The sequence below is a fragment of the Cornus florida genome, unplaced genomic scaffold, assembly GCF_030987335.1.
Source record: "Cornus florida cultivar Cherokee Brave unplaced genomic scaffold, ASM3098733v1 CherokeeBrave_3.0.0_Hap2_Chr02, whole genome shotgun sequence".
NCBI classification, from domain to species: Eukaryota; Viridiplantae; Streptophyta; class Magnoliopsida; order Cornales; family Cornaceae; genus Cornus; species Cornus florida.
Window position 1 is genome coordinate 44,934,696 of NW_026775572.1, and position 18,020 is coordinate 44,952,715.

The 18,020-nt window shown below is 34.2% G+C and overlaps 2 protein-coding genes across 2 annotated transcripts; both read right to left on the reverse strand.

The window, feature by feature from the left end:
* Nucleotides 1-4,724: 4,724 nt before the first annotated feature.
* On the reverse strand, nt 4,725-14,379 carry LOC132296156 (probable calcium-binding protein CML46). The gene is made up of 2 exons (XM_059794384.1): nt 14,313-14,379; nt 4,725-5,206 (listed from the first exon to the last, which is right to left on the reverse strand). The coding sequence occupies exons 1-2, from the start codon at nt 14,377-14,379 to the stop codon at nt 4,725-4,727; spliced, it is 549 nt and encodes a 182-aa protein (XP_059650367.1).
* LOC132294844 (cyclic dof factor 1-like) lies at nt 14,208-17,664 on the reverse strand. Its single transcript, XM_059792846.1, has 2 exons — nt 17,327-17,664; nt 14,208-15,796 (listed from the first exon to the last, which is right to left on the reverse strand). Exons 1-2 carry the CDS (start codon nt 17,534-17,536, stop codon nt 14,498-14,500), a joined length of 1,509 nt encoding a protein of 502 aa, XP_059648829.1. The 5' UTR covers nt 17,537-17,664; the 3' UTR covers nt 14,208-14,497.
* Between the last annotated feature and the right edge of the window lie 356 nt (nt 17,665-18,020).

The following is an 18,020-nucleotide window of genomic DNA, read 5'->3' on the forward strand; positions in this document are numbered from 1 at the left end:
GACTCTTAAGATCAGTAGTGAAGAGGAACAGAGGGGTTGGACTAGAACTGTTATTGCAAAATAGTTTCAGATTTGTTCCTAACGCGTGTTAGTTCGGTAGCAAATTTAATCTCTGTAATTGATTCTAATGGTTGTTATCAAACCTTTGGGATGCTCCTGGGTGTTAATAAGATGCTTAAGATCTATTTTAGTAACCAACAGAGTGGTAGGAATTGATTAGAGAGGGAGCAGACGGACTGAAACGAAGCAACGGGGACAGAGGCTCTCAAAGGAGGTGAGAGTCGGCTCCATGGATGTGGGAGCCGGCTCCTACAACAAGTAGAGCCAGCTCTAAGGACTCTTAGAGCCGGCTCTAGGTTGAAAGAGCCTGCTCCCAAAATCTGGAGCAGGCTCCCTCTTCAATATACGATTAGTTTTATTTTTTTTAGTTTTCTAAGGCATTGTTTGGTATTCTGGACACTGTTTGAGCCTTTGGATGTTTCTAATGGATTGTGGGGACGTTACAGAGGATCTAATTACTTGATTCTAAGTGTGATTAAACTAGTTGTTGCATGGTTTAAGTCTCTAAGATAAAGGATAAAACAGTATAAAAGCGTATGACTTAGTACACTGTTATCGGATGGGACAAAATAAATTGTTTAGGTTAATTTAGCAATTTGTTGGACTATAATAGGATTATAGAATTTGTTCTAAATGCATGATAGAGTCATTGATGTATTGGATTGGGTCTATGCATGCTTTGGATGCTAGTTGTATAAACTATTAAACCGTTTCCTACAATTACATGGTTTAATTCTGGGATTTAAATTGCTGAAATCTTAAATACTTTTCAGCAATTATTTGGATGGTGGTTTTGAACTGTAAATTACTTGTTCATTATGTATACATTGTAATTTACCTGGATATGGAGGATTGTATGCACCGGTATGGGACGGTGACATACTGGTGACGGTTTAGCTCTAAACACCTAAACCTAACCTAACGGATTCAAGGAATGGATTTATAAATATTGAATCCTAATTTTGGTTAAGACATGTCAACTGCAACTAAGTTGAGTGGCTTCCTGGATTAACGGACGGAGGTTAAGTCACATCAACTGAATAAGTTGAGTGACTAACTAGTTGGTTTGTTGTATGTCAGTTTATTAAATATTTGAACTACATACCCTGGATTTGGATGGATTATATATATATGTTTATGGTACCATGAGCTGAGCTTGAGTCTCAGACTCGTTGGTTAGGGTGCGTATATGCGGTGGATGCGTAACTGGTTATAATAGGTTGAGGTGTACCCTGTTAAGTTTAGGTACTCATGCCCACCTTTGGGTGCGTATTCGCATGTTGCCTTCTATTTAGGTTGAGACCCCTATTATAAACTAGTGAATGTCCCATAGTGTGGATATATTTATACGTATGGACTAGATAGATATTGTGAGGTGTCTACGGTGTATCTGCGTATCGGGTCACTGTATGGATTGCAGTTAGATTAGAACTTGCTCGTAGGTCTGACCCACTCCTTTATTATTCTTTTCAGGTACAGGACAGTTCCAGCCTTAGAGCTTGATCGTGCTTGTTGAGGACAGTCTCACATTCATCTGATTACGTAGGATTTCTCTCGATGTTTCTAACATTATCTATTTTCAGTTTCAGTTTCAGTTGAACTTTTGGTTACGGGTCCACCAGTGGATTCCCAAGTTGTAACCTTGAAGTTTTGGAGGACTGGAGTTTTATTATTCAGTTATGCAGGGATGGTTTTATAATTAATGTTTCTTTCAGTTTTATTCCATCTTTATTATTTCATTTTGTCATCTGTGTTCGCTTTAAAATACTTTAATTGTTTGATATTCCCTCGGGTTTGGGCCTGGGCCTGATCAACTGGTATCTCGGATCCGAGGAGTATCACAATGGATCATAGAAAAGTACTACCGGGTATGTGTTCACGGTGGGTACAACTGCAGTTAGTTAGGTTTCATAAATACAGAGGGTTGTAACGTTATCTACTATAGATGCATTTTATATGGCAATGACAAAGGCCAGTAAAAAGATGATTTGGTTATAAGGTTTGTTGACAAAATTGTGATTCGAACAGGTGAAGAATGTTTTGCACAATGATAGTCAGAGTGCAATACATCTGGCAAAGAATTCAGCATTTCATTCAAGTACCAAGCATATAGGACTTCGGTATCACTTCATCAGATCTTTGTTAGAAGATGGGGTGTTGACACTTGAGAAAATACTTGGCACCAAGAATCCGGCTGACATGTTGACCAAGATAGTGACCGTAGAGAAACTAAAGTTGTGCGCCGCTTCAGTCGGTCTACTAGCTTAAAAACAAAGAGAAACGCACCGATATGCATAGGACATGCATGAAAAGAAGATGGAATGAGTTTACAAGTGCTCCAGCCTCCAAGTGGAAGATTATTGTGGTTTTGTGGAGTTTGATTAGGTAAAAGATTTTTAGGAAGATTTAATTATATGAAAATTTCAAGACGGCTGAATTTTAGGGAAAATTCAGTTTCCTAATCTGTTTTAACTTCCTTATTGGTTTAGGGAAATTTAGTTTCCTGATTTATTTTAACTTCTTTATTAGTTTTGGATTCTACAAAAGGTAATTTCTTATAGGACAAATTATTTGGGGCTATATATATTAACTCCAATCAGATCTTAGGGTGTGGAAAAAATAGAGAGAAAAAAAGAGAGAGGATCATCATAGTTGTGTGATTGATTAATTTGTGCCAATACAAGAAAGATTAATTGAGAGAAAATTCTCTATTATAATTTTTCATCTTCTTCATAGTGAATTTGTTCGGTGTGCTCCATGGACGTAATCCTAAGATTTAGGTGAACCGTGTATATCTTGTATTCTTATGTGTGATTTTCTCTATTCCTCGTGATTGCTTGTTTATTTCTTGAACAACGTTATTTATTTTACGTTTCCGCCATAACAACTAGTATCAAATCCGGTTGATTGTGGAGAGCAACTCCAACAAAAGAGGGTTATGGTCGTGAATGGTGGTGGGTTTGTCTTCTGATTAAGGAGTAGAGTAGGAGAGATTGGGAAGAAGAAAATCCATTCCTTTTTGGTCTATCAATTGTTGTCTGTCTCAATTTACTATTTCACAATTCATGAGAGAGGGAGAGACACTAGTGACGACTGTGTTGGTGCTCTTTGAGTCGATTTTGTTCTTGTTTTTTTCAATTGTTGATTCTACATATAATATTTTGATACTGATTTTTCTTGGAGTTTTGTTGAAATTTTTTACTCTTGCCAATTTGATGAATATGCCAAAGGTAAATTGTTTTTTTTTTTCAAAATTTTCAGGACTACGGAGGACATGGGTAACCGCAATGCCAATGGGTTGATTCCAGTAGTCAAAAAAGAAAAGAAAAAGAAAAAGATGTTAACGGGGTGGGGCGGGCACGGGTATTGTCATCTTCTAATGGGCTAAGGATGAACTTTGAGAATTCAACCTATTCTGGGGCACGGGGCGGGGATGGATTTGTCACTAAACAAACGGGGCGGGGACTAGTTTAGCCAAACCCGCCACATTGCCATCCCTAATAAATACCCCTACTCATTTCTAGTCCGAAAATTTATAATTTCATAATAAATATTTTATTGCATTAAAGTTCATAACATCTTCAAAGCATAATAAATAAATAAATAAACCCTAAAAAACAAAATTTAAGCGTCTTCATCACCAAAGCGGTTCCACAAATGTTCAATCAAATCTTTCCTAAATAGTGCATTTGTCTCTTGGTTGTGAATCTGGAATTGGCGAGCGTATGTAGATTTGTGTCGCTGAAATCGAGGGTTCTTGATTAAAAGTTGAAATCGGGATTGTATCCTCCAGTGATGGAGTCCATCTTTCTAAATTGGTGTGCTGCTTATTTTCGACAATCATGTTATGAAAGATAATGCACGTTTTCATTATGATGCACAAATCTTCTTTCTACCAAAATTTGACTGGTCGTTGCGTAATTGTCCACTTGATCTGTAAAACCCTAAAAGCTCGTTCCACATCATTTTGCAGACCTCTTGTTTTTGAGCAAATAATCTTTCTTTCGCAGTGGTAGGGTGCAGGATGCTCTGCATCAAAGTTACCCACTTAGGTTATATACCATCAACCAGGTAATACCCCATTCGATATGCATTAAAGTTGCCCACTTAGAGTATATACCATCAACCAGGTAATACCCTATTCGATATGCATGCCAATCACCAGAAAATTAACCTGGGCAATCGGCCATTGACAATGATATTGATTATCGGGGAATAATCCGACACATTTATATCATTGTGTGAATCTGACATTTTAAAAAATGCATGCTAGATCCACAAATCTTTTTACGCAATCGCTTCCAATATGAGAGTAGCCCTAAATTGCATATGTCGATAGTTTAAAAGGACCATAAAAATAGAACAAAGGTACTTCTTAAAAAATTAAGTGACATTAATAAATGACACTTTAAGCTACTATTTTATTTTTAATTATCACTTAAAAACTTTAGTACTTAAAATTCAATTATCTTAACATTTTCAGAACTTAATTTTCAATTTTCTCAAACATCACCTAAGAAAAAAAAAATATTAAAAAGAAGAAAAAAAATGTTATTATTTATTTGGGTGAACTATATACATATATAACCAAAAAAATAAAATAAAAAAAGGTTAAAAAGATGAAAGGTCGTCGTTATTATTTCACCAAGAACTTTTTAGCAACACTACCCCATTAATTTGACAAACTCATTGAAGTCAATGAGCCCATCCCCATTTTCATCAAATGCACTAATCATCCTAGTGCACTCCTCCACCTGTGATCTCTCCATTAGCCCTAACCTAATGACAACTCTCTGCAGCTCAGTTGCATCTATGAACCCATCTTGGTTCACATCAAACATACCGAAGGCTTCCTCCAACTCTTCAAAACAAGGCACTTCATCAAACATTGTTGAAAACTCTTCTACACCAAACTTGTCATTATCAGCACCAATTGGATCATATGATATGCCCAACCTGTCCATCACCATCTTTAGCTCTCCAAAGCAAAGTTCTTGATCACCAACAATGGGATTAATCTCACGATCAATGGGAATGCACTGCTGGCACTTCAGTGGCTGATCAGTGTTTCGGCTTTTCGTGTTGGTCCAAGTTTTCCATTTTGTGGAGATGAAAGCAAAGGGAGTTTGGAGAAAGTAGTGGACATCTGAGAGAAAATTGTGAACTCTGATGTCCCAGTAGAGAGTTTCTGAAGAAAGGTAGGAATTCCATTTGGAGAGAGAGAGAGAGAGAGAGATTTTAGTGTTGGTTATGCAAGGAATGCAATGGACATTGTTAATTTATATATGAGGAGGAATTGGATTCTGTTTGAAGGTATCTGGATGATTAAATTTTCTTTCAGTTTTCCTGGAAATGGTTGAGGTGTGTGGAAATCCCCATTAAAGGAGTATGGAAGGGGTCGTCTACCAAATGACTTTGAAGGTGGTGGTAAAATATTCTGAACCTTTAATGAAATTGCAAAATGCTTCGGATACGCGTATCTTTCCTAAACGTGCTCTAATCAACCCTTAGAAGCAATGTCCAAATTTGTGAACATCCAAATATTAAAGGAGGAAAAGTGTAACAAATATATTCAATTTTAATAATTTTTACAAACTGGTACAATTTTTACATGAAAAACTTTCTCTGATTTAATCAGCTTGAATGCTAAAGGTTTTTTTGGATTTTTTTTGTTTTTTGTTTTGTTTTTTTTTTTTTTTTTTTTTTTTTTACGTCTTTCAAAAACTTGGGATTGTTGAACGAGTAAGAGATTTAATGAGAGATTTAATAAAGTTTCAGGAACCTCTCTAGTTTTCTTATGTGTGTTGAATGTGTTGAGGGGTGCTCAATTTGGAAATCCCTAACTAACTGTTCTAAATATTTATAAAAATAATAAGTAAATAAATAAAATACATATATTTTTATCTTTTATCTGAAAAATATTTTAATCGAAATTTGAATTGCTATTTTTATAAGGGTTTGGATGTGGGAGGTTTTAACACGTGTCCATGTGAAACTTGCATTCATGAACTTTGACTTCTGGACTATTCGATCATTTTAAATTACCATGACTTGACAATGTCTGTCCATATTTATGGAACCATACTATATATAAATTGTGAAGGAAAATACAATTTGCTTCGTGTCTCCAACTAACTAGGGGTTGTTTACCAATGGTTTTTTATTTATTTATTTAAGTGTACTATAGCCAAACAAAAATACTAAACATGCTTGATAATTTTTGTTACCATTTGAATAATACCAAAACACTTTTGAAAAAAAAACCAAAATCAGAAGCATAAAAATAACGTTTTTGGTTGCTTCTGCAATGTAATACAAGCATTGTTCAAGAAAAAAAAAATTCTAAATTACATTTTTAACTAATCATTTAATTTTTCTTATAACACTTTTTACCAAACATATTTTTTTGCTTTTGCTTTCAAAAATCTTATAACAAATTTATATTACCAAACAAGTTTCGAAATAGTGTTGAACACATTTTAAAGTAGAAACATTGCTTTTGCCTCGGGTCAAAGTAAAAGCGGTTATCAAACGGGTCCTAAAGGAATTGTTTTAGTTGGAAAAAACTTGAGTCTTTGTGCCTGATGAAGGATCATGTCTCAAAATCGATTCTTCTTAAGTGCAAATATTTCCTTCTAAAACATATTCGCGAACATAATTCGAAATTTACCTAATCCGTACGGGGTACCAGACACCTTGATTTAAAAACAAAAAACACCAAGTGTGATAACATGAACTTTTTTATCTTCCAAATTCCGTAGTCTAAATAAGACTTGGACCCTTTGTTCATCCTTAACTCCAGTGTAGGGTAACACTCTGGTGGATTCTTGGAGTCCTCCTCCATTTGGAATTGTTAAATGTAATTTTGATGCTACGTTGTGTCAGCAGTCTTTGATGGGGGGAGGAGGAGTAGTTTTCCGTGATTATAGTGATGATGTGCTTAAGGCGGTTATTTTTTGTACCTTCTCAACTTTTCTTCTTTGCAGGCAGAATCTTTGGTGTGTCAATGTTCTATTCTTTGTCCTTTGGAGTTGGGCTTTTCTTACTTATGGTTTGAATCGGATGTCAAAGTTGTTGTGGATGGGGTGTTGGGTGTGGAGACTTGTCCGTCGAAAATTGCTCCTATTTTTTTTTATATTAATGTGGATCTTCGAAGGTTTTCGTATGCCACTTTGACTCGTGTGCATTGTCAAAGTAACAGAGTGGCTCATACTTTGGCAACTCTTTCGAGACCTGAGCTTGGATCGGATCAGCTGTTGTCCTCTCTACCTCCTTCAGCTGTGCATTTGGCTTTGGCGGATGTTGGGCACTAGCTGTTTATGGGTTTTTCTTTGGGTCATTGTGCTTTGTTTGTCTTTGTCAGGGAAAATAATAATATTAATAATAATAATAAGTAAGACTTGGACCGGAAAACTATGAATGAATAAACTTTTCACACAAATTATACAGAAAATCGATACATGAAGGTAAATTATTGGGTCCAGGGACTTGCATGGGTCACCACAGGTTGCAATTTTTTCTTTTTCTTTTGCTTTTTCTTTTCTTTTCTTTTATTTTATTTTTTTCTCATTGCATATATTAACCAGTTAAATGTAGGCAGAAAAGGGTTCACCAAGATGTACGTTTGATCAACAATATTCTTATGAGCAAGTATAACATCAATAAATCTACAGAGGCCATGTTTGAACCAAGTGTTATTATAATTAAGCTGTTCAATCAAATCACAACAAATTTATTTTATTTTTATTTTTATTTTTTATTATTTTTTTTCACTACTAATTTCAAGGGAAGAGCATCTCCAATGCCTTTTAAATGGGTTCTCCAACTCAAAATATAATATGTGGATAAAAATAAGGCACTACAATGACTTCTCAAAAGATCTCTCATATTTTGAGATTCCCAAATGTATTATTAAATATAGTAGGTCTCAAATGGCCCCTCAAACTCAAAACATAATAAGTGGATGAAAATAGATACTCCAATGGGCTCTCTCAAAAGATTTCTTATATTTTGAGATTGTCAAAAGTTACTAAAATGAAAACAAGGCACTCCAATGGGCTTTCAAAACATAAAATGGTTATTGTGTCAAAAAATAGTATTTTAGATAAAATGCACTAGTGGAGTAAAATTGCAAAAATATAGCATTTTAATACTATAACTCTTCTCAAAATATAAATTTGGTATGAAAATATAGCATTTTGCATTAGAGATGTTCTAAACAATGTTGTCAATCTTGGACTGATAGCAGTATGACTCCCAAACCAATATTGCAATAGGTAAATTATGAAAGAGAGCCTCTGTTTTTTTTTTTTTTTTTTTGTCTGGGGTAGGATTCAAAGAAATAAAAAATAATAATAATAATAATAATTTATTGATTGACTATATATAAAATATTTTTCTTTACAAGATAAGTTGTTTCTTACAGGACACTTTGCGAGACTCTTAAGACATAAGAGTGTATTGGAATATGGCTAATCCATTTTAACACGAATTTCTTCTTAAAAATATATCCAGGTTATGTCATGCAGACGAATAATATGGATAATAGTCTTGATAAAGCATTCTATAATTCTTTGTAGAGTTGAATAGAATGGCATACCATTGTCTAAAACACTTTAAAGTTGTATAGTGACCTCTAAATATATTAGATATATATATTTTTTGTTTTGGATGGTTCTATATATTCCCATTCCAAAATTCCAATAGATAGAATCCATTTCTTACCATTTAGTCTATAAATAGGAGTGGAGCTAATTTGTTATTTATCTTTCACCCAGTGTAAAAGTTAGTTCCTCATTTTGTTATATTTCCTTCTCATATCTTTCACGAACAAAACCATCCTTAAGAATATATTCAAAGCTAATATATATTTGTGCTGTTGTTATTGTGACTTCCAAGAGCTATCACATATAATCCAATTATCAGAAACAATATCCCTGTCCAGAAGGCGGCTGCTGGTCTCTATAACAAAATAGAATAAGTTATCTTAATGGGAAGAACAACAAAAGTAACAAATACATTTTAATTAGGAGGGTAGAAAAAAAATCACTAAATCAAATTTAAACATTGTGATTTGATTGTTTTTGAGAATGTGTGAATAAAATTGAGAATGAAATGACAGACACTGTTATTTAATTGTTTTATTGGGTGAGTGAGCGAGAAAGAAATGGTATTCATGATTTTATTATTTTTTTGAAACTACATGGTAGAGTTACAAGACATATCCCAATGAAAGTAAAATTCGAAACAATATCCGCAGAAAGTATGAAAAACACACCCCAAGTTTCACAACATTTTCCCACGTTAATAATACTTCCGAGGTTTGAACGCTAAACACACTCAAACCATTCCAATATGGCCACCCACTGCGGCCAAATTCTTACTTGTTAACAACTCCAACAACCTCTAACCTCACTTAATGTAAGCACATAACTTCATCTATTTTTTTGAGAGTACCCAACAGGCTAGTTATCAGCAATGAACCCAGCAAAACTAGTTCAAAACAAATAACAAAACAAATCAAACCCAATACAACCTAAAAAGTGCAAATAGAAGAATCATGAAATTATCTAGAATGAATTCAAATCGTGGTAACAAATTATTTCAATTTTGTTTTGTATTACGTTTAAAGTGAATACCATTTGCTAATTCTTTGAGTAGGCCCGCGGGTTACCTTTACCATCAGAAGGTAATAGTTTTGTTATTTGCATGACTTGCATTTAGGTTTTTACAATATGGGCCATTATTATTCTCACTAGATGTTTATCATCATTATTTAATAAGATCTGATGGAAAACAATGGGTCTGCCACTCTGACCGAATGGTACAACTGTCTTAGTTCAATTAACATATATGTATATATTATTGAATCAACATAATAAAATCTATCAAAATCATATGTCAGAATCAGATTTATACTTGACAAGACCTAATATAAGCATGAGGAAGCCTGCACACTGGTGCGAGCACACACACACATATATAAATTAGGATAGAAGTATAAATCAAGAAGATTAGATCATAACAAGTGAGACAAAAAAAAAAAAAAAACTAAATAATGGTGGTAGAATATATTTTAATTTCTACTAGGCTACATATTACGTAATTTAATGTAATTTATCACACTGAATAAAGTATATATATAATTTAAATCCTGTATATTTTTATGGACCCAAATCAAAAGCTTGGAAAGACTTTTTAAACCTACAATAGATTTCATTACAAGTGAAATAAGAATGGAGTCTCATTCCCTTGTAGGACCTTAGGCAAATATATTGCTTGGTGGAAGAGAAAGCACTGTCAATTCATTATTAAAAAGATTATTAAGGAGAACCATATAAATGGTCACAAAACATGCAAGTGGAAAAAAAAAATGTATGGATATATTCCTAGTGATTGTGTTTCCATGAACTTTAGCCGATTTGAAATAGGGAAAAATATCATTTTCTCTGTGTATTTTGTTTGGTATGCATCTTTAAAGTTGCATAACCTTTTCTTTTTTTTCTTTTTTTTCCTGAATAAAGTTGCATAACTTTTCAAACAAAGAGTGGAAAGTGTGCTTTACACAACATTAGATTTGTTAAAATAAACATATTTATTTAACCATTATATATATATATTTCGAAAGTTCACCTAAATGCGCAGTCTCTCACACACCCAAAATATCATCTTTAACAGAACTTCAACACTCAAAAGATATCGTGTTTCTTTATGTTTTTGTGTTGCCTTTATTCTGGAACCCTATTGCAGTGAAAGTGCAATCAAATTAATTAGTTAAGTCTTCTCCTACTGGCAGAGAAAAAATGAAGTAAAAAAAGTCTCATATACCTTTCTCGTCTTTAATTTTCTTTATAGGTGGGAAAGTAAAAGGTACATTCCCATTCTTTCACCTTGGAAAAAGCTTAATTTCTTCAATCACTTTTCCGAGCACTTCACTTGCACATTTCATAAAGCACAAAATATGTTGGTCCTTATGTCAGTCATCCATAATGGCGATTTCCCTCTCATTTCAGCATTCAAAAATTGAAAATAATAATAATAAAAAATAAATAAAGTTACTCCATATTAGGTTGAAATTGACGGTCCAAATCAATAAGGCCTAGGCTCAACAAGACAGATTTTACAGTGGGTTCAGCTTGAACTGAAAGTGGGCTTAGGCCCAACAAGCATAGTCAAAACATTCAGAAAGAATCGGCCCATTAATGAGACCATTTGTAATTTTTTTGGGGGGACCTTAATCTCAAGAATTCATAAAGTTTAATTTTAAAAAAATTAAAAATTATTTTTAGAGAATAATAAGAAATACTTATATAAATATATACAATTTCTTGACTGAGCTTTTAGAGAAAGAGAAAAAAAAAAAAAAAAAAAAATGGACAACTAAACAAGTTTCTGTGAATTTTTAGAACTGAAAAATAGAAAATTGAACAAAACATACCCTTGAACTTTTGTGTGAGCTCTAGGTTTTTGTGTTGACAAATTTTGGTCTCGAAATATGTCAATCCAAGACCAAAATATGTCAATCCAATTATAATATTTGGTTTATCTTTTGTTTTGATCATGAGAGCTGAATTGGCAGTAATGACACTTTATATATTTAAGTTGGATGAATTATAATATTGAAATATGACAAGTCCGATAGGTCCCACTTAGCTAGTATGGGTTTTAAAATCAGAAGTGCAATCAATTTACGAAAATCGGATGGGTCGCACTTAGTCTTGCACTCAAAATCCCCGTTGTATTATAATTTGGGTTGGACTTTTTGGACCGGCTACATTTTCTTTGCAGGATTTCATTTTTTGACGACTTTTAAGTTTCCTTTTTGGATCAAACTCCTTGAGATATTCTTCACTCCTAGTGCGTTTTTAAAACTTTTTTCTAAATATTTTGAGAACTCTGTTGGCTATAAAGAATTATATTTTGCATTATTGTCGAAGCCTTTTGGAATGATTAAGAAAAATATGTTTTTTATTTTTTTTAAGGGCACACACTTAAACACAAAGTGATTTATTTTCGTATGATTGAAAGGTATTAAAAGTCTACATCAAATTTTCCTATTCAATCAGAGCAGCATAATTCTCTCAGTTCATATTGTTGAAAGGAAGGTGAATTAATTACTACAAAGGGAACATATCATCTAGGAGTATTCGTGTTCGTGTTCTTTCAGTAACCTATCTACAAGTATTGAGGAGTAAGGTGAATTCTATAACAGTTGGATAAGGAGTCGCTAAGCAAGAGACATTCAACAATAGAGTGGAGAGGGTGTGAGCCTGAATCAAAATTTGTAAATTTGCTTCGAGATAATAAATTGGTTATGCTAGAGACAATAAGGTGTCCGTAGTTTTTTCCCAAAAGGGTTTCCACGCAATTTCATCTCTTAAACTTTACTTATTATTTTACATTGTGATTGTAAATATTTAGTTATTATGGGTAATTTAATCAATTAAAAAAATTAAACAAGTTGACATATTCACCCCTCTAGATCATTAGAACACTATTTTCCAACTGAATTAATAAATGCCTCGCACCTAATTAATTATGCATCGAAAGAAAAGAAAAAAAAAAAGGTGCAATTTTGTATTATTATTCTGATTGCCATGCACCATGTATAATACTTTCTAAAAGGTTTGGTGGGCATTACCTTTTGTCATAAAGTTTTTCACATTTTGCTTTTTATGGCAACTTAAATTTCATGTATTTTTTTCTTAATACAGCCAAATTTGGTACAATTAAGACTTGATGGTAACATGCACCAGAAGAGTTGAATTTTCGTCAGGGACCACAAGATTCATGAACTTCATTTTTGAAGGCCTGGTTGGCTCTAACCATTCAAGTTGCAATCAATATGTAATTTATTTTCTTGATTGTCAAATTGGATGGCTTGGATTTTGTCATCTACCTCAAATATATTCTTTTCACATTTTTAGTAAATTGATATTTCTCAGATTATGATGTGGTAATTGAGCAAAAAGAAATCATGTTTGGCTGCTATGAAAGGAAAGGAAAAGAAAAACAAAAAGAAATAGGAAAGAAAACAATATTAAAGGTCTCCATAGCATCACATGCAGTAGGGTCCATAACAACTCAATACTATGCAGAAATTGTGGCCACCATCCATTGCTGATAACAAGAATGAGAGATATGAATGTCTCACCCTGGCTGTTCAATCAGAGACATTTGTCAATATGATTTTGATATATCCAAGGAAAAATTAACATACAATATCACTTCAACCACATGGTCAGTTAATGCAGGCTATACACCTATGTTTTTTCCCATTGATTCTAAACAAAGAGAAAATGTGAAAGAAACATAAAAGAAGGCAAAAGGAGAAGAAAAAGAAAACTTTATCCTCATCTTTTTCTACTTTTTGGCATTAGTTGTTTAGACTTTAAGATCCTTTTGGCTTGAAAGAGAGAGGCTCTAATTGGTCCTTTGTCACACATCAAGTTTATCTTTACAAGTGGAGTGCCATACAAGATATTTTTATTATTTGCAATGCCCTCCAGTTACAATAATATTTCCATGCTGGCCCTTCCATATATAAAATTTCATAAAGAGAGCTCTAAGGAAAGACTTTTAATGCAGTGGCATTATCAAAGTGATATAACTAATGTAACTGTATTCTTGGCATCTTCTTCTAATATATAGGGTTGAACAATAAATTTATCCGCACTAAGTATGAAATTTATCCGTCATATTTATTAGATATGATTGCTATGTTTTTTTGGCGTGGCTCATCAGCAAAGCAAGAGACATATAAACAATCTTTTGCCCACTTTTAAAAGTCATGAGCCTGTAGAATGGGAATTTTGAAAATCGGGACTTGCTTGATTTGCAACTCTGAAAACAGTTCTCAAGAATTCAGAGAACAAAAAATAGTTTTCAGAGAACAATAAAAGAAAACAAATCTTTTTATAACTAAATTTTCATAAAACAATTTTCAAAAAACTGAACCAAATAGAGTTTTTTGTATAGTTTTCTGTTTTACTTTAAGGCCCAAGAAAGAATTGAAAAGAAATTCCTTATTTAGATTTTCAAATTTATTCAAAAGAGTTTGTATAATGTTTACAAGAATCTCTGATTTTTTTTTAGCTCTGCCTACCTTGTATATAGGTATAAAACACTTATTAGCAAACCATCTAAACTCCTTGCAAAAGAAACTATTCTCACTATTACAGAAAACATAGAAACAGAGCAGCTAAACTAAGCAAACTAGAGACATGTTCTATCTACAATGAAGGCTCACATACCAGCTCTTCTCTGGTCTTCCTCTAAGCTTGATTGTTCTGCATTAGGGTTGTCACAACATGGTCTCATGGCCTAAATGGTGCTTGCAGCTCTTGAGAGTCAGCTATAGCAAGATTGTGAACTCTAGTTTATCTTTCAGCTGCCACCATAAAAAGTCGATAACCAGATTTCATCTCTCTTTTGTAAACTATGTGCTCTCATGGAAGTTAAGTGACCGGGACAAGGCTGCAGGGTTGGCTTGCAACACCAGCGGCGTCTCAGCTCTGTGACTTTTGTTGTCGCCTTTTGATTGGAAGCCCTTGAAGAGACCTCCGCCGTGAATTGAATCAGTCTTGTCATTCTTAATCCCGAGTGTTGACCATATGGAGCTCCTTGCAGCTTCGCTAGGATCATCGATCCTCAGTGTCTTTGGAACCCAAAGACAACTCTCGGAATTGGTTTCTCTTAGGAGTTCTTCTTTATCAGAGTTTGATGTGTTAAGCAGGTTTCCATCCCTTGAATGTTTCCCCAAGGTTGGAGAAATAGGACTCGAGCTGATGGCAGAGTGGTCAGAAGAAGAAGGTGGCCGGGAAAGCCATGGCATATTCCACGAGCCTTGTAGAGTACATCCCCAATAAGGTGGTGCAGGGTAAAACGATATGGGAAATGCCGGTGGGGCAAAAGCAGGCGCGGTCACTGCAGGCCTCCATTGTGCTGAATCCCATGGAGAAGGCCATGGAGGTCCTTGTAAGCATGGTACTTGAGGAGGAAAACTCTGTAGATTCTTCATAACTGATTCTTGTAGTCTGACATTGCCTCCCTTTTCCACTGAATTTGAAGCTGTAATTGATGATTCAATTGAGCGATCATCCCCATTTCTTCTCCCTCCAGAAGAGACGGAAATTCTCTCTTCAGGTCTATGATGATAACCATTTTGGACACAATTCTGTGATTTTTCAGTAAGGCTTAGAGCTGAAGCCATGGAATCACAAATGGGAACATCCGAGCCAAAGGCAAGGACTGTGCCATTGGGTTTCGAAAGAGGGTGATGAGCCCCATTTTCAGCATGAGCTCGAGCTGCTTGTAGAGCTTCTGACACTATTATGTGATGATAATGTGTAGCAGACAAGCTCTTGTTCTTGCGGCGACCAGAACCCACAGGCACGTTCCTCATAGTCCCTCCGGCTGTCCAGTATCTCTGACAGTTCTTGCAGAAATGACGGGGCTGGTTAACGTTGTAGTTGTTGTAGTAGCAGAACTTGGTGTCCATGCTATTACATCGCGGACACGGAAGTATCTTGTCAGGCTTCTTCAGAGTCTTTTCTTGTGACATACTAGTTTCACTATGCGCTTCATTCTTGGAATCTTTTGTGGACGAAGTTTCTTTGTCATTAGATGGTGTTTTAGGGTTCTCGCACGCCGTTGTTGGCTCCGTGGACTCTTCTGCAGCCGGCTGGGAGGAGCCATCTTCCGGTCTAGTGTTGGTGAGTTCACTTTCCGAAGATCTCTGAAATTTTTAACCAAATTACCATTGAGAAATTAGACTATCTACCTTTCGAAGAAAAAAAAAAATACTCTAGCTAAATCAAAATACAAAACAGAGATTAAATTAAGAAATTCTAGTTAAACTAAGATCTCATACATTTTTCTTTTTTTTTTTTTTTCCAATTAAATAGTGAAACAAGTGCTTCTCTTCCTTTTCAATTTCTTAATATATTGAGGGATTCTAAAGACTTTCGATGAGCTCATTTCTTCCAATATAACACAAAACAATTTTAATAAAGCTATAAATTAGTTATGGTATGAGAAGATCAACAACCTATTGATAAGCATTCTGACAGAAATTGGCTTAATATTAGTAAAAGCAAAGAAAATTATAGAGGAGAAAGTAGTGATTACTGAGAATCTGTTCTAATTTTGTCCACATACCGTCATTTTAGGCCGAATTGAAGCACAAAACGGATGATTGAATAACAGGAAGGCTGTTCTAACCTATTTGAAGAACATACATAGCTACTGATACCTCTGGGAGAAAGATAGTTCATACATGTATTCAGTATACCCACTCTCCACACACAAAAACCGAAAATCGGAAAAGTAATCTAAAGAACTTAGGAACAAAGATGCAAAGATTGTAGATTATGAAGCTAATGTATAATTGGTGGATTTTCAAGCAGTCAATCCAAAGTTTTCAAGAGATCTTTCAAAAAATTCTTCAGGTTTGAGAGAAGTAGGTAAAAAAAACACCATAAAAACAGAGGAGAGCTGATGGGTTACTTGGTAAAAGGGTCAAAATGAAATCTTGCATAACTGGTTTCAAATTGTTTGAATAAAAAGTTAGAAATCAATTTAAAACGCAGTCCTGAAAACATCTGAGTAACATATAAGGAATGTTTTTAGAAACACAAAAAGATTTTTTGTTGATCATAACTCACCTCCTTATATAGAAAAATCAGGAAATTTTGAAAAACATGGTCAAAACTACAAGAGCATGATAGTTTAATTAATTCAAGTTTAAGATCCAGGTAAAAATACTTGAGCATGATAAAACCAAAACCCTCAAACTATTATTCCATTTTTTTTTTTTTTTTAATGTCCAACAAAATTACCATCCCATAATGAGTATAATTAAGTAATGAAACCAAAAAAAAAAAAAAAGTTGCTCTTAAATGGCAGATAATTGATGTCACAACCTCTAACTTGAAGCCAAAGTTTTCACGAAATGAAAACAAAATTCGAAAAGAACACAAGAAGTAAAATTTACCCATTATAGTTTTTGATTTATCATTTATGAAAAATGGGCCGTTCTTATAATACCAAAACAGGGTTGCTCTCAAAATTGCAGACAATTGATGCCACAAACTCAAAACTTGAAGCCAAAAGTTTTCGGGAAATGAAAGCAAAATTTGAAAAAAACACAAGAAGTAAAATCGACCCATTATTAGTTTTGGATTTATAAAAAATGGGTAGTTCTTAGAAAAGCATAGAATTGATGCCAATTATATGTATACAAAAACACACACACACACATTAATACCTTGATGTTGTCTCCTTGTGCTGGTTCGAGTACGTCGCAACTTTTTTCTTGAGAAGAAGAAGAGGAAGAAGAAGTGGTTGAAGAAAGAGAATTGTGATCAACAGAGTAGTAGTGTTGCTGTTGGTTAGCATCAATACAAGCTTCCTCGTTGGTTGGCAATTGAATCGTCTTCCCAAACAGCTTGATCACAGGGTCTTTTACTTCAGTCATGTGTGTGTCTGTGTTTTTTTTTTTTTTTTTCTTTTCTGTATGAGTGTTTTCTCTCTCTAGACTCCAAGGTTGGGACTTGGGAAGAAGGGTGAGCTGTTGGGTTGGTCGTCGTCTGGATGATGGTATTTTGGTGGGTATAAGGAGTAAGAATAGAGGTGGGAAAATGCCTCGTCAGCAAAGGTAGTGAATTGTGAGCCACAAGTTGTTGTGTGGCCTTGACATCTTTCTTTTGGGAGAGGGTTGGTTTGTTGTTTGATTCCCACGTTTTTACTTTCCAAGTGCTTGTTTCTTTCTCTCTCTTTTTTGGTACATGTCAGCATTTACTACCCATTACACTACTCTCTTCTCCAGACACTTGTTCGTGTTTTAAATATTGAAAAATGGTAAAAAAAAAATAATAAAATAAAAAATAAAAAACATGTCAAATTAGGAAGAGTTTATTGTCAGAGCAATAATACTATATGTGTGTGAAGTTTATTGGTCT

Excerpts from the sequence above, each read along its gene's own strand:
- LOC132294844 (XM_059792846.1), bottom strand. The coding sequence starts at position 17,536 with ATGACTGAAGTAAAAGACCCTGTGATCAAGCTGTTTGGGAAGACGATT. Across the intron at positions 15,797-17,326 it reads CACAAGGAGACAACATCAAG|AGATCTTCGGAAAGTGAACT; the intron begins GTATTAATGTGT and ends TAAAAATTTCAG.
- LOC132296156 (XM_059794384.1), bottom strand. The coding sequence starts at position 14,379 with ATGAGACCATGTTGTGACAACCCTAATGCAGAACAATCAAGCTTAGAG. Across the intron at positions 5,207-14,312 it reads GGAAGACCAGAGAAGAGCTG|ATGTCCACTACTTTCTCCAA; the intron begins GTATGTGAGCCT and ends ATTTTCTCTCAG.